Source organism: Taudactylus pleione, unplaced genomic scaffold (genome assembly GCF_031769625.1).
Source record: "Taudactylus pleione unplaced genomic scaffold, aTauple2 ptg000019l, whole genome shotgun sequence".
Taxonomy (NCBI): domain Eukaryota; kingdom Metazoa; phylum Chordata; class Amphibia; order Anura; family Myobatrachidae; genus Taudactylus; species Taudactylus pleione.
Genome location: NW_028284421.1, coordinates 12499082 through 12525532, shown reverse-complemented (window position 1 = coordinate 12525532; position 26451 = coordinate 12499082). Strand labels below are relative to the sequence as shown.

Sequence of the window (26451 nt, the reverse complement as noted above, 5' to 3'; positions counted from 1 at the left end):
CCGTGGCTGCACACACTTTCCAATGCTTCACACAAACTCTCCTTCACAGCACTCCTCGCTGATACACTCCATGCTGGATCAGCACACACCCCAGCCTATGCAGCAGCTGTATATATCCCTTCTGCAGATCCAGGGTAACATTCTATATCTGGGAACCCAATCAGATGCAGGCAACATGCAAGGCAACTGGCAACATTGTATTGCCTGGAAGCCATGTTAACCCTTGGTATTCCTGAGAGAGTAAAAAAGGCTGTGTCATCCCCTTTTCAGTCTTGGGTTATGCACTAGAGACAGGAAGTAACATTAGTCCTCCCCAGGTTTGGGGATATTCCTGGGGGGTTACACTTACCTGCTTAATCGGGATTCTCCTCTGTCAGGCTTCCGGCATTGGCATTTCATCCCGGCGGCTCTATAGCCACCGGGATTTCATATCCAACCCGTTGCATGATGATGACATTGGCTTTATTGCTATGGAAACAGTCGGCTTCCAGACCATGTGATCTCCTGCATGAATAGTGAATACCGGCTCAAGACACTGTCTGTCCAGGGAGGATCAATTTCTTCAGAGGTTCCCCATTCCAGAGAAATCATATAGGTAAGAAAATATTAATTCACATGTTTTTATTCACCGGAGAGAGGGACTGTCGGCATATCCATCAGCTCCTGGAGCGGTGGGCATTCCCCCAGCATGACAAAAATGGGGGAACTGGGTTGTCAGCATGGCATTTCACATGAGGCCACACCCCTTGCCACAAGGTCACGCTCACCTTTTTTGGGCATGCGCCTTAGGCGCGCGCACATATGGCACCTTTTTTAATTTTCCAAAGCCAAAATGTTGACAAGGACATAGTATAGACATGGACATACTGCATAATGTATACAATTAATATATAGACACTAGACAGGATAAAATGTCAACAGGATGAAAATGTTGACAGTTACAAAATGTAGACACCATCAAAATGTCGGCAGTTCAAAGACAAATCATGAGGTTGAAATCAAAATGTTCACAGTCATAATGCCATGTTAGCCATACAGTCATATTTCCCTAAATGTCACATATTAAACATAATTGTCACCACTCTGCTAGAGAACTATGCACAGATGATCAGCATGCCCTTTATCACCCTCTGCTAGAGAACTATGCACAGACGATCTGCATGCCTGTAATCACCCTCTGCTAGAGAACTATGCACAGACGATCTGCATGCCTGTAATCACCCTCTGCTAGAGAACTATGCACAGACGATCTGCATGCTTGTAATCACCCCCTGCTAGAGAACTATGCACAGCCGATCTGCATGCCCTTTATCACCCCCTGCTAGAGAACTATGCACAGACGATCTGCATGCCCTTTATCACCCTCTGCTAGAGAACTATGCACAGACGATCTGCATGCCCTTTATCACCCCCTGCTAGAGAACTATGCACAGACGATCTGCATGCCTGTAATCACCCCCTGCTAGAGAACTATGCACAGGTGATCTGCATGCCCTTTATCACCCCCTGCTAGAGAACTATGCACAGATGATCTGCATGCCCTTGCTAGAGAACTATGCACAGGTGATCTGCATGCCTGTAATCACCCCCTGCTAGAGAACTATGCACAGACGATCTGCATGCCCTTTATCACCCCCTGCTAGAGAACTATGCACAGACGATCTGCATGCCCTTTATCACCCTCTGCTAGAGAACTATGCACAGACCACACGATCTGCATGCCCTTTATCACCCCCTGCTAGAGAACTATGCACAGACGATCTGCATGCCCTTTATCACCCCCTGCTAGAGAACTCTGCACAGACGATCTGCATGCCTGTAATCACCCCCTGCTAGAGAACTATGCACAGATGATCTGCATGCCCTTTATCACCCCCTGCTAGAGAACTATGCACAGATGATCTGCATGCCCTTTATCACCCCCTGCTAGAGAACTATGCACAGATGATCTGCATGCACATAATCACCCCCTGCTAGATTATGCACAGACGATCTGCATGCCCTTTATCACCCCCTGCTAAAGAACTATGCACAGACTAACTACCCGCCTGTTATATGCAGCACCATGCATTAATTACCATGACCATTGCAGCAGTGCTAATCCCCTTCATAGTTTTAATAAATAACTGACAAGCAAAGCATGTACAGATGTGTTGTCATACATCTAGTCTCAGTACGCCACACAGTGTGACTTGCCTTGCGCGAAGGGGCTGTGGGACTCTGCTAGCACCGGGCGTCTTTTTTTGTAAAAAATGCATCTAAGTTGCAATGCGATGCAACTAGCACGCACCAGCAGACTGTGTTGATTAGGTTGATAGGGTGTAATACAAAAGGTTGACAATAAAAAGGTTGAGACTAATTTGGTCAACACCAAAAGGTTAATATGGAAAAAGGTCGACATGACATAAGTCATTACAAAAGGTCAACAGGTTCAAAAGGTCGACATGGTAATGGTCGACACATTTTTTAAAAATTATTCTCACCATCCCTCCTAGTGCCTAACCCTAACAGTAAGGGTAAGTGCCTAATCCTAACTGTACCTCCTAGTGCCTAAACCTAACCCTCCAGTAAGTGCCGAACCTTAAATTTATTTAAAAAAAACACTTCGACCATTTATATATGTCGACCTTTTGAACCTGTCAACCTATTGTACCTGTCGGCCTTCTGTACTGTCGACCTTTTGTCATGCCAATTTTCTTGTATGTCGACCTTCCGGTGTCGACCAAATCATTGTCGACCTTTTCATTGTTGACCTTTTGTATGGAACCCAGTTTAATATGCAACAGTTTTATATCGGTATGCAACTGAGACTGTATATGAAGCACAATGGAACTTGAAAGCTGTGGCCACTACATTGTACATGGGATGTGCAGTCAGTAGCCAGGTAGTGATGTATGTGGTCACACATAGGGCCTGATTCAGAGCCGCTCGCTCTTGCTGTGCATTCGCAAGCGGCCCAATATTCTGTGTACGCGCATGCGCACGCTTCGTTCTGCGCGTGCACGAACTACACACTGCGATCACATCCCTCTCGCTCGCCCAGCAAAGGCAGCCCAGGGTAATGAGTGACAGGAGAGGCCGTTTGTGGGTGGTAACAGGGGCAGGACACTATTAATGGGGGGTTGGAGATGCGAACGTAGGCGTGCCTGAGTGTTTCAGCGCCGTTTTAGAGGCGTGCATAATTAACAGGCAGCATCATAGTACACGTCACTTGCCTTTTTTTTTCACTGATTTCCTTGCAATGCTTGGGGTAGGGTAAAGCTTCCTCAAGCACTGCATTCACATCCGATGGTGCTCGATGTACCAATGTTTTAATACACTTCCTTGAGATGACGTGGTGCTGGTGGGCAGCTCTGCCTGTGCGATTGGGCATACGCATACACAAAGTGGCCGCTCGCTAAGACATGGTGGGCATGCTTATGCCTAGGAGAGCGATCGCTACCCATGTCGTCACTTTGACAAATTTGCATACGAATCCAGCGAGCGTACGTAGATAGTGAGCGGGTCTGAATCAGGCCCATACACCACTACAGTATGAACTGGTCCAAGTGTCGATTTGTTATTTTGCCAAGACCCGTGGATGCTACGGAGACCAGCTCAAGGACTTAGGTGAGTATCAGATTTTTTTTTAACAGGTAACCCATTGTAATTCTATTTGGAGAAGGGGACTGAACAGTTGGCAGCAGGTAAGTATGAGAGTGTGGTAGGTACTGTATGTAATAAAATTTTACTTACTACGGTCTGTGTGTCTTGTGGTTTCTTAACAATTTTTTTTTTCAGCGGGGGTACAGGTCCTGGCCGCCTGCTGGCACTTGTAGTTCCACAAGTGCCAAAGGGCAGGCACTGTAAAAAACAATAGTTTTTTTCTATTTTCCACACTATTACCACTGCACCCGGTGAAAGGGTCCCTTGGCTGTGGCATTATACCTCAACCAGATTTGAGCCCAATGCTGGTTTTAAAAATAGGGGAAGCCCTACGCAAATTTTCCTCCCTATTTTTAAAACCAGGACTGACTCAGCAGCCCAGTGCTGGTTCCTAAAATATGGGGGAACCCTACACATTTTTTTCCCCATATTTTTGGAACCAGGACTGGCTGAGGTGCCCAGGGCTGGTTATGCTTTTTTGGGGGGGACCCTACCTCATTTTGTTTTCCCATTTAACCCTTTTATTACTTTAAAAATACATGGTCAGACACATGTACCTCGGGGGAGAAATCTCGAGATACGTACACCATCGGAAAACACGATCTCAGCTGAACATGCTTCTTGGTAAATTTCAGTGTTTCAGAAGCCTAAAGTCTCCTGATTTTCAGTGATGCAAATCGAGTCTCTAATCGGCAAAACTCAATCAGACACGAATCTTAGTAAATTTACCCCTTAGAATAAAAATATTTTGTCCCAACAAGACACATTAGAGTTGCCTTCTTTATTCTTTGTATTGCAGTGAGGTGGCCAATTGCCTCTTAATATGCCTGCTATGTTGCCCGAGCTGACTCTGTGGCCCGCCGCTCCCCCTGCACCCAGTCACGCACACAAGGTGGGCCGGTCTAGTCAGGGCCACTGAGGGGGGCCCGGGTGTCAGCAATGTTGATTTGGTGCCGCCCTGCCAGCTGTAATTACAGCTGGTGCTCTGACAGGCAGTCATGGAGAGACAGTGCCGGCGGTCGTGAGACAATCAGAGCTCGCGGACTGACAGCCAGTCAGCACTGGTGGCTCCTGATTGGCTGCTGCTCCGCGGCCTCCGATTGGCTCGCGACCAGTTCCAGATTAAAATTCCGCCAGCGCCTGCCGGTACGCCAGCTGTAATTAGCTTGCAGCCAGGCCCAACTCCACACATGCTGCTGTGTGCTGAGCTGCAATGGGAGACTGCTTGCTGCAGTCTTCTCTGCCTGTGGGGGGGAGTGATCACACTGATTGCGCCCCCCCTGGATTTGCGCCGGGCTGCAAATAAGTTTTTTTTTCTAAGGAGGATAACTTGTAGTCAAAATATAGGTATGTCAACATTTGACAGTTGACATTTTGCCCATATAAAAATATAGACATGGTCAAAATGTTGACCATGGAGGTGGAATTTGGCCACCCACCTGACGAGGAAGAAGGCTGGGACGACATGAGACTGGCATTTGCTAAAACCTCCATCTCCACCCGCCTCAAGGAAAGTTCTTATAAATTATACTACTGCTGGTACTATACTCCAGTATGGCTCTCCCAAATATTCCCCTCTGCTTCACCCCTATTTTGGGGAAATTGTGCCCTTCGGGGTACCCTAGCCCATGTCTGGTGGAGCTGTCCAGTCCTTGAACCTTTTTGACCTTGATTCAAACTCTCTGGAATAATCTATTTGAGGCTGAATCCCAAAGGATCCATGGATCTTCCTTTTAAGTTATCCCCCTTCTGATCTCAGTAAGCATTCTGTTAAATTGTTGTCGCACATCTTAGTCGCTGCTAGAAGCCCTCTTTCACCATCCCTCTCTGACCTAAAGTCACAAATCCGACATATAGCTGAAATGGAAAATATTACTTATTATCTCCACGATAGAGTCCATATGTTTGTTCAGGTGTGGGCTCCGTGTCTGTAGTACGAGAGCACTTCCTCATCTTTGACTTACACACTCACCACTCACATTTGACCCATGCACGGTGGCTGGGCTTGCTTCAACTCTTCCTCAATAAACCTCTCTGGACAGATACTTTTCTTAGTTGTTTTTCTTTTTTACTTTCTACCCCAAGTGGCAATGTTTTCCATCCAGCCTTCGGTACTCTTTGTGGTACCTTAATTCCTCTGTTACTCTTGTTCCCCCTACACCGTCCCATTCTACCAATGCCTTTATATATAATTTCCTGTTCAATTTCTATGTTCTGTATTTATTACCATCCGTTTTATTTACAAAATAGCTCAATTGTAATGCTCATTATACTTGTATCTCCTTATGATTGTTTCTGTGAGCTTTCAAAATAAAGGATTTAAATAAGACATCTAGGTACAATATGTGGACATGATTTTTACTGCCACCATCTAACTTCAATACTAAATTGATATTAACTTAATATAGGTCTATCAATGGCATTCTTTGTGATTAAGCACATTTCTAATAATATTGAAAGTCATTAGATGGTTTTCTCAGGGTCAGGACAAATTTGTGCATTATCTGTTTCGTGACTAAAATGTGATAATCCGTAAATAGTATAGGTCTTTACTATTTAAAATGCTATGGTTAGTTTGTTGTTTTAGCTTTATCAAATATAGTGAACATGTATTTCATGTTCCTGTAACCTTCTAACATTTCTTAATGAATTCCATATGATACTTAGGGCTTTGTTTACGAAGCTGCTGCTTTTTTAAACCACTGTTTCCCGGTGAGTTGGAGGTGAAATTTTAAAGCGGCACTTACAGTCAGTATAAAGCCTGGTGCGCTTTACATTGACTGCGAGTGCTGCTTTACATTTTTACCTCCAACTCGCCAGGAAATAGTGGCATACAAAAGTCGCAGCTTCGTAAATAAAGACCTTATGGCCTGACTCAGCTTTGGAAACAGTGAGATTTAGCACGTAACTGATCATCTTGGTGAAACCATGCTGCACTGCAGGGGGGCAGATTTAAAATGTGCAGAAAGATTTAGATTTGGTAGGGAGGTGTCCAAACTGACATCTAAAGTGCAGTGTAATAATTAAGCTGTGCAGTATTTGTGGGCTACATACAAAAGCAGTCAGTATTTACACTACATGCAAAAAAAGTATGTATTTACACCGCTTGCTTTGTAACATGGTTTACCCAGGTACACAGTTAAGTGCCAATTCTCACTTTATTCCCAAAGCTGAATCAGACCCTTAGTCTGTTGATCCGATAATAGAAAATAGTAATTATTTTGAAAGAATATCCATTAATAGTAATAAGTATCACAATCAGATCATATCGTCAAGATGTCATACCTCATGTAAAGAAGTATATATATATATTACTGGCAGAGATATGTTAAAAGTCGTCCAGGTATTTTTTCAATTGTGATAGAGAAAATCTGGAAAACATGCACTGTTATGAATCTTACTTGTATTAAAATATTTTTTTTTTTAAATTACTCTTATAGTGTTTTTGTATTTATACAAGATTATGGGTTTACTTATGAAAGCTAGCACTCAAAATATATATATATATATATATATATATATATATATATATATATTTTTTTTTTTGCAACTTAAATTTTATAATCGGTAAACAGTATTGGACTAATGCCATATATAAAATCCTATTGCAATCTTCCATAACTAAATCCATAATCTGTAATGCATACAAAAACTACCTATGCCAGCATGCCCCTGCCACAGTTTCAATATTCCCTATTAGCAAATTTGTGGCAGGGCACGCTGGCAGTTGTAGTTCCATAGTAGCTGGAGTGCACAGGTCATATGACAATTAGGCACAGACAATGTGGCTGACAAAGCAGGACCACTGTCTGCGCATGCACAGTGCACATCTCTCAGTGGGACACTGTCTTGTACATTTGTCCATTATGATTTGTCACCATTGCTTATTATTTTATATATGTCAACATTATGATTGTCGATATTTTATCTGCGTTTACATTTTGACTGTCAACATTTATTTTTTCCTTGTAGACATTTTGACTGTGTCTACAGTTTAACTGTCGACCTAATGACCATAATAACCTTATACCCATGTTGACTTTTTTTGGTTGTCGACATTTTGACCATGTCGACATTTTGATTGTCTATATTTTCACTGTCTATATTATGAGTGTATCCCATATTTGTAAAATAGTATATTTTTAATGCTTTTTTTTTTATAAAGGTTATTATTTGTTTTACTGTATGTAAATAATTGTTTAAAATTGTTAATACAGGAATCAATTACTTTTTAACAAAAGAAGATTTTCATTGTTTTAGTACACAGATGAACAAAATGGGATGCTCACACAGAATGATTGCATCTAGTGGTTGCATACAAATCACATAATTTCATCTAACAAATAAAAAATACGGGCAATACGTTGCTAGTCACCTCTGTAACCTGTAATAGCCAGTTAGCATCTCTTGGGAGAAATTGAGTATGAGCTCAACCAGTCAACATTACATGGTTTTGACTAATGTCTATACATTGATAAATGTATACTTCACATATTAAGGATCTCCCGGGAGACGCCGGAGGCTCCCGATTTTTTAGGGAACCCCCCCACACCCCCGAATGAGTAGGCAAAACTCCTGCATCCTGCCCACTTCCTAGTGAGCGGGCAGGATGGGGAGATTTTCCAAGCAATTTGCAGGTCCGTAGGGAGGGGGAGGAGCTAAATTACCCAAATCACGGCATTTAGCCCTGTCTCCTCCTCACGGACCCGCGAGTTGCGGGGCTTTCCTGTAAAGGGGGCGGGTCTAATGACGGCTATAGTCAGACTCCACCCCCGAAGATGACAGCAGCCAGGTTCCCTCCCTGCACTTTAGGAAATATACATCTCAGAGTGGGATTAAGAAAGGGGTACATGCAACACTCTCTGTCACTGCTTCCTGTCATCGAATTACATAGCAGCATTCAAGAATTGGGACTGCAACACCCAATCTGAAAATACATTGAATTTGGAACATATACACTTGTGACTGGAGCACCTGCAACTGGAAAAAGGTAATTGCAGTTGCTGTATTCACAGCATTACTAGTTGACTTCTGCAATGAAATGCTCTTATGCCTACTAAAAATATTGATTTATTTTATTTAATTTAGAAAGATATATCTTTTATTATGCATATGGGGGTTGATTTTGATTTGGGAGCACAGTATAAAATGCAAGTTATTTTGGGTCAGGACCAACCATTTGTCACTGCAAGGGGTGCAAATATATTTTTATTATGCAGTGCAAAATGGTTTTGTCATGGTGGAAAGCTCTTAACTCAGAATCAGCCCCATAAGCTATAATTGTTTTATTTATGCCATTCTTAAATGTTTGAGAAATATTTATTGTCTATAATGACACCTACAGTATTGTTTATTCTTACATTGTTATAATTACTGTGGAGCCTACTGCCAACTCTCCCTGATTGTCAGGTAGACTCCTTGAAATAGTATCAATCTCCCTGACTCCCTGAAGAGTCTAGAAATCTCCCTGATTGCACTAGGGATGTGCAGGCTCGGATTAGTTAGTATTTTCCCACCAAGTTCTGATTTTTCCCGCAAAAAATTGGATCTCAGAAAGAGGCAAAACGTCATCTTTCATGGACAAACATCATCATTCCTAGATAAAAGTCCATGAAAAATTATGTTTCTCCATGAAAGATGGCGTGCTCATGCCTTGCTGTGTGATCGATTGCCTTGCCGAATTTGCATACGCATCGAGCGAATGCATCTAGCGAGTGGGTCTTAATTGAGCCCAGTGTTCGAACTCCTGGATCTGAAGTGGTCTAATTGAGAAATGTAGCAATGAAAATATTGAATGAACCCTACAATAACATCCATAAATTGCTAGTCACCATAGTCACTGACTCAGTGAGGTAAATTTACTAAGAATCGAGTCTGGGAGAATTTGTTTTTTTATCAACTCGATTAGCTACGCCGAAACTCGGGAGATTTGAGGCTCCTGAAACTCAAATCTCACTGGGGCTCCGGGGCCAAAGCATTATCAGCACAAGCCGGTCAGGCCAAGCCGGGGATCTCAGGGGAGGTGGGGACCCCGAAAAAGGGGTCCCCCCCTCTCCCTTAACCCCAGGCTTGGGCTGAAGCCTGGGGCTCTTCCCCGCACCCCTGGAGCATTGAGTACAGGGGTAATAATGTGACGAATAGAATGAAACTATTGTATTTTACAGTGGGACTACAGGTGCCAGCATGCCTGCCCTTTGGCACTTGTGGAACTACAAGTGCCAGCAAGCGTCCGGCACCCGTACCCCCACTGTAAAATAAATAATTAAATAAAAACAAAACACACACACTGTGACTAGTAAAAGTTTATTGCATACCCACTCACACTTACTTACCGCCTGCTAGATGTTTCTGTCCTCTTCTCCAGTAGATTCCATGGCTGTACCTGCAAAAGCGATTCTATACTCACCTAGATCCTGGCGCTGGTCTACGTAGGATCCCTGGGACTTGGCAAAACTAAAAAACAAATCCTGACCAGATGGACCCAGTATCTGTATTTGTGTTGCCACACATATAGAGACCTGGCGAATGCCAGCTGACGAGGCATCAAGAGGTTTCCCATGTCCCGCCAGCCAATCAGCGGCCGCTAACTATAGCTATTGCGATCGGGACTGCAATCGCAGAGGCTATGCAGACCCCTCGCAGATTGATTGACATGAAGCACTGTTTGTAGAAGGTGACGGGGGGCTGGTCGAGGAAATGCAGGTGTGCCTGTGCGTTCGCATGCCGTTGCACAGGCGTGCATAAATTAGCCACTGCGATTCCATATGCAGTGTGAGGTCTCATAGCGTGCGTGGTTGTTAGCAATTTCTGAGTAAGGTCAGGGCTTGTGCAGGTGAGTGTGAGACTGTGATTGTACTCGATTGTACCAATGATTTCGCTATTCTGCTAAACATTACGGATGCGTGGAACGTAAGGTGGGCATCCTGATGTTGTGCCAAGTTTGCATTACAATCGCAATGGATTCGTTTGCTATCGCAGTTGAACTGCGTGCGTACACAGTATTGCGATACGTAGTGAATCAGGCCCAGTGTTCTCCAACAAAAAAACTGTTTTATTGTTTAAAATATGCTTTATACTGAAATTGTGCACATGTCACTACAGCATATTTGCAGCACATGGCAACAACTGATGTGAACAGTTAAAAAAAATCACATTTAGACGATTCTACTTAGATTTTTTTAACGTATTTTATAGCTGTTAGTTTGATGGGTGTTTAACTGCACAAGACGAACATGACGAGCATGTCCAGCGAGATTAATCTGTTTTGTTTGGTGTTTTTCTTATTAAGCTAATTGCAAATGATTCGTAATCCTGACAGCTGCAAATAGTCTGTCGCATTGAAATGCATATTTTACAGAGAGATTAAGTGGAGGTCAAGACCTGGTTTAAATTGCCATGGTTTAAACAGCTCCCGATGCCCTAACAAAGAGGACTATACCAGGCTCAAGTTGGATTGCAATGCAGGATATTATTGAATATTGTGAATTTAAATGAACTATTTTATGCATGATATAGAATGACTACTAATGTTAAATGAAATTGGATTCATCAGCTGTAATAAAGGGAATACCAAGAGATGTGAAATAGATGTGAGATAGAAAGGACTGAAATTGAAAACAGCACGCAGCTGATTAAGTGGAAATAAAAAGATAATGAAAAATGGAAGGGCCGCATGTAAGGATATGTTACATCACATTTGTTTGTTTTTGAGATTGGCAGATACAAGACGTCTATGTTAAACTATTTTTATCTTGAATTATGGATTTCACTGATAATATTTACAAAAACTATAGTTCCGTACATTAAACAGGATAATCGGTGCTGGTTATTTTTTTGAGGGGGGAAGGGGCACACTTAGTCATTCATTAATTTTATCACAGTAAAGATACATGATATATTATCACAGTAACAATATCTGCTGATACTGGAGCTGATTCTGAGTGGCACGCAAAGTGTCTGTAGCTGTATTCTACAGCAGAAGCCATATTTACTACCATTCACTAAAGCCAGATTCCGTTCAGCTAATGTGAAGGTCCGTGCATCTGCAAGAGTACAGCCAGGCGGCCCATTGATGTTACGCCAGCAGCTGCACCCATCATCCTTAGTATCAGTACTTACACCAGCCCCATGGTAGGTGCAAGAGATCCATCTGACACAGGCTTCCCTTCCCATGACTCAATTGCACAGAGCTTTATATACTCGCCCGCAACACTCCCAATTACACTCCCATGATGCTCCCACTAGTCAAGGCGGTTCGGTGCTATCACATTGTAGCTGCCCATTTTCTGCCTTGAAACACCCAATTTCACAAAAATACAGTAGGATGTAACACACAAAATAACGTGTAAAGTTGCATCCGAGCATGCGTTGTATGAAAATACTTGCCATTTGCATCTGTGCACAGAGATCCATCCAACGCAAAATCAGCCCCACTATCTACATTTTGTTGAGAGGAGTGCGCTCCTTTGCTGTCTCCCTCCAGCATCCTGTAGGTGGAGCTGAGCTGGTGGTCACTCGGACCCAGCGCAGCTCAGTCAGGAGGAGTCCAACCTTTGACATGCACTGCTGCGCATGTGTGGTGTCTCCGTGCATCTTTACTACTCAGCGTCCATGAGAACAGGGCGGACTCCAGAGGCTTTCACCAGAATCCGTGCAGTGGGCCCTCCTACACATTTTATCGACACGTGCTATTTTTAGAAAGATGACATATGCACAGACGATCGCAAAGGCTATAACAAAGTGCCAGAGTCTTTCTCCTGTGCCATCTTTCTGAGTATATCACCCGGAAGATGGAGTTAGCAGCAGCTATGGGGGACCCACAGCTCAGAACATAGTGGGGTCTATTCTGGGTACAGTGTTTGGCACGGGGATTCCCTTGTCACTGCACACTCTGCACTCATGCTACAGTAGATACACCACTGGCCCTAAGCTATAACCTCAAATGTTGCTCTTAATCGACCAGGGAATTAATGCTGTCATGGCTACTCAAACAGTTCACTGATGCCTTGCTCTGATGTTAGAATATACATGAGAACAGCATGTAACTTTAACCAATGATCGACATTTCTGGCTATTAACGTCTTGTCAGCAGTCTGTTCAAGCCATAAGTTGTGCTGGGGTTGAGGGTATCTCAGCTACGTCACAGGCTGCTACATAACTCAATCAGCAAATACTGATTTCCCACTGTACACATTAAGAACATATAGAATACACTACAGATGTGGAGTAAACTGGCAGAATCTATAGGCAATAAAAAAAAATCTATTATGTTTTAAATAATTTCAGGAATAGGAAAGGAAATTAGAGCTACAGTATAGCGGGATGGCCAACTGTTTAAAGCCTTCATATTTGTTAGTGGTTGGTATCTAGCCAATACACTTTTGCTAAATATAAACCACATTGGCCTGCGGGTCCCTTACCTCATTTATCTATTGGACAGAGTTGTTCTAACACAATGCAACCAATTTCTCCTGCTTTAGTCACAAGGGGCCAGCTATTGTGTTTGTTGGTACTGCATGTTATTATATGCTGTTGTTAATTTGTTGTCTTTTGTGCTGCATAAGTGCTTACTGTCATTTATGTTACCAAAGGGTACAGGAACTCTCCTGAAGAGTCTAACATTTTCAGGATATAACGGGTTTTTATTGCGTGTTGGTAATTTATCAAATTTTCTCACAAAATAAGAAGGACATTGTGTGACTTCTCTTGATTTTGTCCTCTAATATCAAAGAAAGACATGCACAGATGCGTCACACAACCGTCTTTATAGTGCTTGATGATTAATTTCAGTTACAGGCAATATAAGGGTAAAATATATGAACACTAGGAAAAGATTTTCACATAGCAAGCAGTCTCATTGGGTGCTAAGGAACACATGACTCTAAAGGGCAGATTAAATTAGCCGCGGGACTTACTGCGGGGTTCTAGCTAATCAATTACTGCCTACAATAAGCTCATGACTAGCCCCGAGGGTGCACAGGGCGCAAATTTCTGAGGTGCGAAGAGAAATCCACGTTAACAATTGCTTATGGGACTACTCGCAGGCTTATCGTGGACGTTACTTGCATAGTTACAGCGATCTAATATGGAGTGGATTCAATTAGCTGTGGGACTTACCGCGGGGTTTTAGCTCCTGGGTTAAGTGCACAGATCTGTTCAATTATTTCCCACTGGAAAAGGGAAATACTCAGCTTGGGATCCCCCTTTTACAATGTGACACAGCCACAGCCTGCTCTCATTAGGGGAATTGGGACAACAGAAAATTCAGAGCATTGGACCTTGACCCGACGCCATGCTGTTGTGTCTTTGGGTAATCATTATATGTAGCACTAATGATCTTAATTATGGAAAAGATAATATATATGACTTTCTAAGAATATAATTTTGACTTTGACAAAAATGCATTACTTATAAAGTAAACTACATAAAAATGCTGACAGTTTTGCTTTATTACGGGACAAAAAAATTACACTATGCATCTATTTTATTATAATAATAAACAAATTGTACGTTTTGCCAGTAATACTATATTTCAACTCTGTCTCCAGATTCAAAGTTAATAGTGCAGGAAATGTATCCAATATTCAGGTCAATATGGGTTACACGGCAGGTACTTACCAGTCGACAGCCTTCAAGAGAACTAACTAGTTGAGCATTTTGACAGGACAGAATGGAACCCGCCAAGTTGAGCATGACACACACAGCAGACAGCAACATAAAAAAGGTTATCTGAAAAGAAATGGTAAAAAATAGACATTATGTAAAATAATGCATTCCTCTTGTATAACCATGTAATAAAACTAAGCCTGTTACTACAACGGATATATACATAAAAGTAAACACAGTATAAAAATCTACATGCACACCACATTTTATACAATTTTGCATTAATAATTGTAGACAGTGGTGGAACTAGTGAGTGGTGGGCCAGTGCAAATATATTAATTGGGCCACCCGCATATTATGCCACATAGTAGTGCCTCTTATTCACGTTATACCACATTGTAGTCCCCCTTAATCACATTATACTACACAGTAGTGCCCACAATTCACATTATGCCACACAGTAATGTCCCTATTTCATATTAGTGAATTGTGCCCCTTATTCATGTTATGTCACAAGGTAGAGCTACTTATTCACATTATACCACATAGTAGTGCCCCTTATTTATGTTATGCCACACAGAAGTGCCTCTTATTCACATTATGCCACACAGAGTAGTGCCCCTTATTCACATTATGTCAGAGTAGTACCCAGTTTTTACATTATGCCACACAGTAGTGCCCCCTATTTACCATATGCCCCACAGTTGTACCCATTATTTATATTATGCCACAAACTAGTGCCGCTTATTCACATTATGCCACACAGTAGTGCCTCTTAGTCTCATTATGCCACACATTAGTGCTGCTCATTCACATTAAACCTCATGTTAGTGCCCCTTATTTACATTATGCCACATAGTGGTACTCCTTAATCACAATATGCATCAGTAGTGTCCATTATTCACAATACGCCAAATTAGTGCCACCTATTCATCTTTTTTCTAAGGCTGGGCTCATCACGTAGTTGAAGACCCAGCACACAAACAATTTCATCTAACCAGTAACCGCTGATGTCCTCTGGCCCTGAATCATTCCATTGTATACTGTCACACCAGTCCAGGGAGGAGAGCAGCAGGGAAGTTGGGAAGGGCAATCAACCACGTAGGCTGGTTGGCAGAGGCAAGCCGGATGGATCGTCTTAGCCTTGTTTTTTGCATTGGGGACATCCCCAATGGCAACTGCTGGAGGACCACCTCAGAGAGGAGGCAGAGAGGAGGAGACGGGATGACCACCACAGCAGCTGCTAGTTTACTATAATGAGTCAGTCAATTTTAGTACCTGGCTGGCTTGCTAGTAGAACTGTCAGCAGAGTCCCCCTTTATTGTGGCGGTTTTGGATCCTATATAAGGTACCCGCGTTGGCACCATTTTCTCACTCGGCTGTGGACAGTGAAGAGGGAGGGTGGGAGTTAGGGCTGGCTGGGCTGTGTAGTGTAGTGTAGTGTAGTGCAGTGTAGTGTTGTGCTGTGCTGTGCTGCGCTGTGCTGCTGTTGTCCATAGGGGCTGTGTCCACTCCTTTAAAGTCCATAGGGGCTGGCTGGACTGTGTTGTGCAGTCAGTTGTCCATAGGGGCTGTGTCCACTCCAAAGTCCTGTGCAGTGTCCCAGTCCTAAAGGGGTGCTGTAGTGTTGTCCAGGGGGTGCTCTGTCCATCAGGGGTGCTCCCCCCAAGTGCAAAAAATATATATATTTTTTCTGTGTTTGTGAATTGTGTGCATTGTGGCTGCACGTGCATCAACGAAGGAGCAGCGCCAAGCGTGCGCCTGTGTCCCATAAGTAAAAGGCCATCTGGCTTGTCCGTTAAAGGGTGCTGTGACCCCCAAAGGGTACTCCAAACAAAATAAAAAAATATTTTCTGTGTTTGTGAATTGTGTGGGCTGTAGCTGCACATGCATCAACAAAGGAGCAGCGCCAAGCGTGCGCCTGTGTCCCATAAGTAAAGGGCCGGCTGGCTCATTTCTTAAAGGGTGGTGTAACCCACAAAGTGCACTAGTCTCCAACAAAAATAAAAAAATATTTTCTGTGTTTGTGTGCGCCTTAGCCGCACGTATATATCAATATAACATAAATGGAGGACCAAACTTTCTCCGATAAAAATAAAATAGGGAAAGATCAAGAACCACTTCCTCCTAGTGCTGAAGCTGCTGCCACTAGTCATGACATAGACGATAACATGCCATCAACGTCGTCTGCCAAGGCCGATGCCCAATGTCATAGTAGAGGGCAGAAAAAAAAGAGAGATTTGCCCTCCAGCACACTGCAGCAAAAACAATACTTAAATCCTACATAATAATAGAGATTTAGAGGTATTGGTTACACATATTTGCAAATATATGAATAAGCGCCAGGCCAATCGTCAAGGCTCTTCTATACTGGCGTCCCTAATATTAAGGGGCTCACGTCCGAGAAGCAAGGCACCCCAAAAAAATTCCAACCAAGGGCCATCCCCAGGGCATCACATGAAAAAGGGAAAAAGGTGATAGTGAAGTATGTAGAAAAGATGTGTAAAGATAAATCAATAAGTGTTAATGAAATGATAAAGAATTAAAATTACATATATAATGTACAAACAAATAGAGAAGTGATAAAAGTATTCTATGTGAATTAAGTGGTGATGCCATGAGAAAGGCCCAGTCAGAACCCCCACAGGGGCCCCACTCCCAAACGCTCACCCCAAAATAATTATTGCTACATAATGGTAGCACCCACTCTGGGTCATATAATTACAATTGATGTACTGCATGATAACAGTACATATGTAAGCTGAGAGCTAACTTACCTTGGAGGTACCCCAAAAAACCTCCACATGGCACTATAAGCATCAGCACCTCCTCCTAATGCTGACTGCCTTCATGCCTCTCCAAATTTACAAAGAAAAATGGTAGTTGCTCAGATCAGCTTAATTGCATAACACAGGTGCTTGTAAAGGGCGGGGTTTACTCTGAACACAGAGAAAAAAGAGAGATTTGCCCTCCAGCACACTGCAGCAAAAACAATATTTAAATCCTACATAATAATAGAGATTTAGAGGTATTGGTTACACATATTTGCAAAGATATCAATAAGCGCCAGGCCAATCGTCAAGGCTCCTCTATACTGGCATCCCTAATATTAAGGGGCTCACGTCCGAGAAGCAAGGCACCCCCAAAAAATTCCAACCAAGGGCCATCCCCAGGGCATCACACGAAAAAGGGAAAAAGGTGATAGTGAAGTATGTAGAAAAGATGTGTAAAGATAAATCAATAAGTGTTAATGAAATGATAAAGAATTAAAATGACATATATAATGTACAAACAAATAGAGAAGTGATAAAAGTATTCTATGTGAATTAAGTGGTGATGCCATGAGAAAGGCCCAGTCAGAACCCCCACGGGGGCCCCACTCCCAAACGCTCACCCCAAAATAATTATTGCTACATAATGGTAGCACCCACTCTGGGTCATATAATTACAATTGATGTACTGCATGATAACAGTACATATGTAAGCTGAGAGCTAACTTACCTTGGAGGTACCCCAAAAAACCTCCACATGGCACTATAAGCATCAGCACCTCCTCCTAATGCTGACTGCCTTCATGCCTCTCCAAATTTACAAAGAAAAATGGTAGTTGCTCAGATCAGCTTAATTGCATAACACAGGTGCTTGTAGAGGGCACATACAAGTTCAGGAAAATGACCTTGAAAAAAACATTTAAATCATCTGAAGAGCAACGTAAACTTGCCAATATGCCATTTACGTCACGGAGTGGCAAGGAACGGCTAAGGTCTTTCTCTATGTTCATGACTAGTGGTTCAGCTTCACATGACGATGGAAGCCCTCCTCCCGCTAAAAAAATCAAACGAGTTAAGCTGGCAAAAGCACAGCGAAGAACTGTGCGTTCTAAGAAGATATCACAAATCCCCAAGGAGAGTCCAAGTGTGGTGGCGGTTGCGATGCCTGACCTTCCCAGCACTGGACGGGAAGAGGTGGCTCTTTCCACCATTTGCACGCCCCCAGCAAGTGCTGAAAGAAGCACCCACAGTCCACTTGCTAATATGCAAATTGAAGATGTCACTGTTGAAGTACAACAGGATGAGGATACTGGTGTAGCTGGCACTGAGGAGGAAGTTGGCGAGGAGGATTCTGATGGTGATGTGGTTTGTTTAAATCAGGCTCCAGGGGAGACAGTTGTTGTCCGTGGGATGAAAAAGCCCATCACGGTCATGCCTGGGCAGAAGACCAAACATTCCACCTCTTTGGTCTGGCAATATTTCTATCCAAATCCGGACAACAACTGTCTTGCCATATGTACCATATGTAAAGGTGAAATAAGTAGGGGTAGGGACGTTAACCACCTAGGAACATCCTCCCTTATACGGCACCTGCAGCGCGTTCATAAAAAGTTACTGTCAAGTTCAGAAACTTTGGCTAAGACCGTAAGCAGTCCAGGGACACCTAAATCCCTTTTTCCTGTTTTATCCAAGGAATCGGTGGATGAGGAGGATGAGGACGACATCTTGCCTCCGTAGAGCCAGTTTGTGCAGGGACACATTAATTGCCAGCTTGTTTTGTGGGGGCCCAAACGAACCAATCATTTCAGCCACAGTCATGTGGCAGACCCTGGCGCTGAAATGATTGGTTTGTTAAAGTGTGCATGTCCTATTTATACAACATAAGGGTGGGTGGGAGGGCCCAAGGACAATTCCATCTTGCACCTCTTTTTTTTCTTTGCAGTATGTACTGTTTGGGGCCTAGTTTTTCAAACTGCCATCCTGTCTGCCACTGCAGTGTCACTCCTAGATGGGCCACGTGTTTGTGCCGCCCACTCGTGTCGCTTCGCATAGTCATCCAGCTACCTCGGTGCACTCCTTTGGCCATAAAAACAATATTGTCAAGTGTGAGGTGTTCAGAATAGACTGGAAATGAGTGGAAATTAAGGTTATTGAGGTTAATAATTGCATAGGAGCAGAAAAACCCACAAATTCTGTGATTTAAGCTGTTTTTATGCTTTTTTTCAAAAAAATACAGATCCAAAACACAAAACCCAGAACCCAAAACACGGAAGGGTGGTTTTGGCAAAACCAATCCAGATCCAAAACACAAAGAAAGATCCAGATCCAAAACCAAAACACAAAACACGAAAAGTGGCCGGTGCACACCCATAGTATTAATGTGTGTTTATTATTTTAGTTTGTTTGATTAAAATATTTATAATTTGATACATTATTCACTATTGCTCCTATTGACATATAGTGGCAGCGCAGATTTTTGTCTTTGTATGATCTTCTCAAATTCAAACACACAGAGTTTGATATCTGCTGCAGTCTTATATATTGTCTTCTATATACGTAATTGTTTAAAAGTGTCCAGTGCCAGAATTTACCTGATTGTTTATATATATATATATATATATATATATATATATACAGTGTATATATACTAGCTGATAGATATGTATGTGTGTATACACATTACAACAGGTGCAGTGAATAGCATTGATTGTTTCGTTACAATGGCACATGTCAGGGGTTGGGACATACTAATGGGCAAGCATAAGGATATGCTTTGACAAGGGCCAAATTGTGATGTCTAGACGACTGGGTGTGACGATCTCCAAATTGGCAGGTCTTATGGGGTGTTCCCGCTATTCAGTGGTTAGTACCTACCAAAAGTGGCCCAAGAAAGGATGACTGGTGAACTGATGACAGGGTCTTGGGCGCCAAGGCTCATTGATGCACGTGGAGAGCGAAGGCTATAGTGTCTGGCCCAATCCCATAGAAAAGCTACTGTAGCACAAATTGCAGAAAAAGTTAATGTTGGCTATGAAAGAAAGGTGTCAGAACACAGTTTGCGTCATATAGGTCTGTGTAACTGCAGGCCATGCTGTCCCCTGTCCATCGCTGAAAGTGCCTACAATGGGCACATGAGCATCAGAACTGGACCATGGAGCAATGGGAGAATGTGGTCTCCTGGTCTGTTGAATCACATTTATCTTTTACATCATGTGGATGGCTAGATGCATGTGCTTCATTTACCTCATGACCCCGCTATATAACTTCATGAATAGGTCCCAGAATCACAAGTGAAATAATTAGCTCCACCTGTGGATCTTTTAAAATGTGTTAGTGACTATGGCCCTCATTCAGAGCCACTCGCTAGCGGCAGTACGCTCGTTCCGAGCGATGTTCGCACATCTGCGCATGCGTACGGATCGTTATACGCATGCGCGAACCAGTCAGTGCGGCCGAAATTCATGTGCTCGCAATATAGCGAATGCCTGCTATTTTGAGTGACAGAATGAGGCGTATGTGGGTGGTAACAGGGGAAGGTGCTTGAAAATGGGGAGTGGAGATCCGAACGCAGGCGTGCTTAAAGGTCAAAACGGGCATTTTATGGGTGTGCATAATTAATACAGCAGCGTCATTGACCACGTCACTGGGTTATTTTATAGCCAGAACTGCTCGCAAGATTGTGGTAGCAAAAACCAACCACAAGAATAGCGAGCAGTTCGTACGCTGGTCGATGTACTCGATTAATCTAATAAATAGCGGACATGACGTATGGTGCGAGCGGCCAGGGGGCATTTTTAACAAATAAACGAGCGTATGTTTTGCTTGCTCGTTCAGACTTAGAGGTGTGAACAGACTGCAATTTGCAAACGGATCATTTGAATAGCCACCCCTTGTTTTTGAACGAACGACCGCAAATAGCGAACGGCTCTGAATCAGGCCCTATATCTGTGCAACTGCTGGGTGACCTGGAAAACATGACCTGTGTGTGGTCCTGAGTACCGAGTCTGAGAACCACTGTAATACTTTATTCAACATTTCCCTGGTGAAATGTGTGAAATCCTGCATCTAAACGCGGAATGAAGCAAAAATTTTATTTTGAAAATGTAATTTATTTCTAAAGTTTTATAACTTTTTAACACTGAGGTGTAATGAAATGATCGAACATTTACATTTAGTGTATATGGAGACCCAACTTACAGCTAAACATTAGCCATTTTTCTTTACCTCACTGGGCACTTTCTATTAGGTATGAGGTATCAATTAAACTACATTATGTTCCTGGGTCTAGTTGGGTTACTTTATATTCATTTGTAAGAAGAGAAAATGTATGCATTTGCATCTAATGCCTCTATGCCTTCATAATACTATATAATAGCACCAAAAGACAAAGGAGCTGATTTAGAACCTTTTGCACTGCTAAGAGCTTCCCAGTCCCTTTGTACTAAATTGTATCCTACATGTGTCTCTGTGAAGTGTTTAAACTTACGTACATTACAGTAATGGACTTAGATGCTAAATTGCTATTCCATATCCAGCTATAGATGTGACCATGTCCAGGTAGATACTGAATTACAGAATTTATGCTGTAAGAACTAAGAAGTATTAATAAACAACACATCTGTTTTTGGTTGAACATACAGTACTATGGAATCCAAACCATTTCTTGTGGCATTGATTTTCGTACACAATAAGTTACTGTACCTTTTGAAATGTCTTTATGTAGTCTTTTTTTTCTGAACAAAGAGATGGTCAAAACATTTATCCTAGTCAGGTATATAATTTGTTTTATCTCCTTTTTTCTTTAAGAAAAATTATATCAAATTACAACCAGTATACATTGTGCACCAACGGCTCAGTTTTGATGTACACATTTAGGGACCTACTGTATTTATCAAGCTTTTCTTTTTATAAAACGATGTACAAACTCCAGTTTCTGCACAATTTTATGAATTGTTGCTATGTACTAATAGCACAATGCAGGAGATTTCACAGGAATCTCTGACAGAGTGCTAATTAGTGCTGCAGATTGCAGTCCCCATTATTATCAATGGGGACTACGATCTAACAACTATGTACACTTTTTGGCCCCATTAGTTTACACCATCGTTAGATGGCATAAAGTGCTTTAAGCCTATGGAGGCTTACGAGCAGGGGAGAGAACTTCCCATCGCTCTTCCACAGCCTCTGGCCGGTAGTGGAGGCTAACACTGTGTGCATGCGCAGTACCAGCTTCCCACGGAGAAGTCTTTCACAAATGTTAAAGACTTCCACAAAATGTTGGGGATATAACTTGCAGGGAACAAACTGTTCCTGATAGTTCCCTTAGTACATAGCGGGGACATTTTCTTTAAAAATGAAAATATTTGGCGCTATAAGGATGCTTAATAATCATGGTAGTTATGTAATTATTATGAAAAATTAAGTGCATTTCTGAGGTACCGTGAATCCTGACCTAAGCTGACCAGAACACACACTTATTATTATTATTATTATTATTATTATTATTATTATTATTATTTTTATGTGACTCAAAAATATATAGGTAACCAACATGTAATTGGCGTTTCCTAATGACAAAACTAAAATCATACAGTAGCTTAGAACCCCAATAATATATAAATTAACATTTCTAATGACTTGATTATATATCTAAGTCCTCCCAATAAACATGTTTTAAAAGCTTGTGTTCCCCAAGCCCCAAATCTTCAGATAAAGTATGGAGGAGGCGACACTGCAGTCCTATTGCCATGCTGCTGTGCCTTTTCTTTAAACCACTCCTGCCATACTGTATGTACATTGACAAATCTAATGGTTAGCTCCAATCCTAATATATATTCATCTTTATGAGTTGATAGCCAAGCAGCATCAGTGTACAAGTACATTTTACTCTATTTTCTCTGTGTTTTTTGTACTTTAAACTTGAGATGTGCGCCGACCCCCGTGTTTTGTTTTTGGTTTTGGACCTGTATCTCCTTGTGTTTTGGATCTGGATTTGGTTTTGCCAAAACCGCCCCTTGCGTGTTTTGGTTTGGATTTGGATCAGTATTTTTTTTTTTTTTAAATTATAAAATCTGCTAAAATCACATAATTTTTTTTTGTTCCTACAGTATTATTACAACACTCAGCAGTATAATTACCACTTAGTGTCACAAGATTATTTATTAATGAATAAGAATAACACACTGCGCTAACACTTAGTGTTATAAGATACTTTTTTGAGTAAGAATAACACATTGCGCTACCACTTAGTGTGATAAAATTAATTATTTATGAATAAGAATAACACACTGTGCTACCGCTTACAGTGATGTCATTATGTTTTACATATAATGCATGTTATTTAGCACCTTGTTGTGGTCTTGTTGTCGGCGTGTAGAGTAACCATTTATTCACAATTGAGGAAAGAAAAGGAAAGTTGAATATTAGACTTCACTACCACTTACAGTGTCACAAGATTAATTATTTATGAATAAGAATAACACACTGCGCTATATAGTGGCACAATACCTGGACGATAAACTGTGGTCTCGTCGGCAGTGCCACCAAACAATAATAGCGCAGCTAAATTGCTAACGCACACACACAAAACACATATCTTTTTTTTTCTGTGGATTGATTATTAATTTAATTTCAGTTTTAACAACAACAAAACACCCCTGCCGAGTGCGGACAGACCACCTGCAGAGTCACAAATACGTTGATGATAAACTGCAGCAGAGTCACCGTACAATAATAGCGCAGCCAAGTTGCTAACGCTCACACACACACACACACACACACAAAAGCACTTTTATTTTTTTACACTGGGGATTAGCACCCCTAAATGAGGCAGCAGACCCTTGATGAACAACATGCCGAGTGTGGACTGACCACCTGCAGAGTCACAAATACGTGGACGATAAACTGCAGTGTGGCCGGCAGTGTCACCAAACAATAATAGCGTAGCTAAGTTGCTAATGCACACACAAAAAAAGCACTTTTTTTAACACTGGAGAAGAGCACCCCTGATTGACAGAGCACCCCCCTGGACAACACAGCACCCCTTTATGGACTGCAGCCCTAGCCCCTTTATGGACAGGACAACAACAGCAGCCCTTATGTATAATAACACAGCAGCAGCCCCTTGATTGACAGGACAAGTGACACAGCAGCTGCAGCACCCACTTTGTATACTGCAGCCCCAGCCCCTTTATGGACAACACAGCAGCAGCCTTCAGTCCCAGACCCCAACAGGACAAGTTGGTCAACACACTGACAGACAGTGACAGCAACACCTCTGTTCAGTTCACCATCCACACACGGAGTGAAAATGGCGCCGATCACCGGGACCTTTATAGAATCCAAAACCCGCGAGAATCTGACAGCGGGATTATAACATTTTGCCTCATTTTGAGATCCGAGTCATGCTGGAAAACCCATGTCTAGCTCGGTTCTCATCTCGGATCTGGAAGTTCGGGTGGGTCCGGTTCTCTGAGAACTGGACCCGCTCATCTCTACTTTAAACACATTTTTGTTTTTAAAATACTTTGTATGAAGATGTCATGCATTTAAGTGGAGGGCATTTAAGTGAAATTAGCATAAGTATGATGTTTGATCAAGTGAACTGAAATCATAAAGGATTTATAAATATGGGGAAGGGACCGGTGTGTATTTTGTTCCATTAAGATTTTTTTAACTTATTGAGGGATGATTTACAATCCTCAAGCAGATATGTTTCTTAGGACAATCTCCCTAACCTGACTTTTACCTCTCCGTTTATGCTCATCAGCAGTTAGGTGGAGATCTCACTACTGGGACAATCATTAGTTACTTATTAAGTACACACATTGCTGATCCCACCTTGGGAACAGCGCTGGTGGACTAATTCATTTTATTAAAATATTTTTGCACGCTTTTCCTGATCTATTATATCTAGACCATGAGATCTCTTTAGTTGCTGCCAAAAACACAAAAGGGCTGTTTCTCTGCAGTGCTGCTTATTGTTATATACCACAAAGTGTACTAACCTGTTATCGCATTTTATGATGACGGCGAACTGCGTATTAGTGCCTTGGAACAATGGCATTGCTAAAAATATGAATTATAACTTTGCATTTTATCGGTTATGGTACTGCAGAACTTGTTTTTGCTATTTGACCTAAAACTGCACTTCCATTATTAAATCTGTGCATTCCTCCTTGATAATTATGAACAAAGGCTTCCTTCTTCTTTTACAGACTTTCTTTCGTTATGGTTTTTAGGGAAGCTGCTATTAACCATGTGGCAGGCTGCTAGCACAAGGCATTCTCCCCACTCCACTTGTAGCTTATAAATCGTTTCATTTGTGCAATGAAATAAAAGCGCGTAATGTCAACGTACTCTACCAATCTGAATTGAATTATAAAAGGTGCGGCGTGCTAATGTATCTGTTTCATTTGTATAGCCACCTTTGTGAAGGAAAGTTATAAATGAGGACTAATTTGCTTCTTGCCGCCTACAGCACTGTCTTAGAACACCATTGTATTTCATTATGATGTAGGATTTTCAATGGAGGAGTTGTTTAACAATTGTATTTTGAAAGAATGTTTTACATGTACTAGCAAATCAATGATATGCGCAGAAGTCCTGCTAAAAGCCTACTTCTTCAAATACAATATTAACAATGAGCAGATACATATGTGCAATTAAATGCATAATCCACATAACTGTGATAAGTATTTTTTTTATTAGCAGTGAACAATCCTCTGCTGGTAAAAGGTTTACAGCTTATTTTTATTGGCAGTGAACAAACTTCTGCTGTTTAAAGGTCTGCTGGTAGTTTAGGCATTGCATTTTTATAGTACAGGTCGAGCCTCCCATATCCAAAATGCTTGGGACCAGGGGTATTTTGGATATCGGAATATTCTGTCATTTGGAATATTTGCATATCATAATGAGAGATCTTGGGAATGGGACACAAATCTAAACACAAAATGCATTTATGTGTTATACACACCTTATACACACAGCCTGCAGGTAATGTTATACAATATTTGCAATAATTTTGTTGCTCAAATAAAGTTTGTGTACATACATCAAATTCATTTATATTTAAAATACACCTTATACACAATGCCTGAAGCAGGGAAGTATCTATAATGGGTGCACACCCTACAACCATATTATCTAATACTCCGAGGTCCTGCGTCGGGTGTCTCGGCCCTGCACAAAACATCAGAAAATGGCTGCCGTGACCATTATTCCGGCATTTTGTGCATGCGCAGTGAGGAAATCGCCAGGAAAATGGCGGCCAAGCCATTTCCCCGGCGACCTGCGCATGCGCAGTAGACTCTGGACACAGACTAGTGCCCAGAGTCTACTGATGCTGCGGTCGGCGGTCAGATGCATCTGTCTGTTGCCGGCCGCCGGGGAGAGAGGAGGGCGCCTTGGACAGGGAATTCACACGGGACTC

The 26451-nt window shown here is 42.0% G+C and overlaps 1 protein-coding gene across 1 annotated transcript in view; it reads right to left on the bottom strand.

The window, feature by feature from the left end:
* The window catches only part of ENTREP2 (endosomal transmembrane epsin interactor 2), an 899787-nt gene that overhangs the window by 357874 nt on the left and 515462 nt on the right, over positions 1 to 26451 (bottom strand). The window contains exon 3 of the mRNA XM_088443400.1: positions 14263 to 14373. Coding sequence (XP_088299526.1) covers positions 14263 to 14373 — 111 coding nt within the window. The remainder of the gene's footprint in view (positions 1 to 14262; positions 14374 to 26451) is intronic.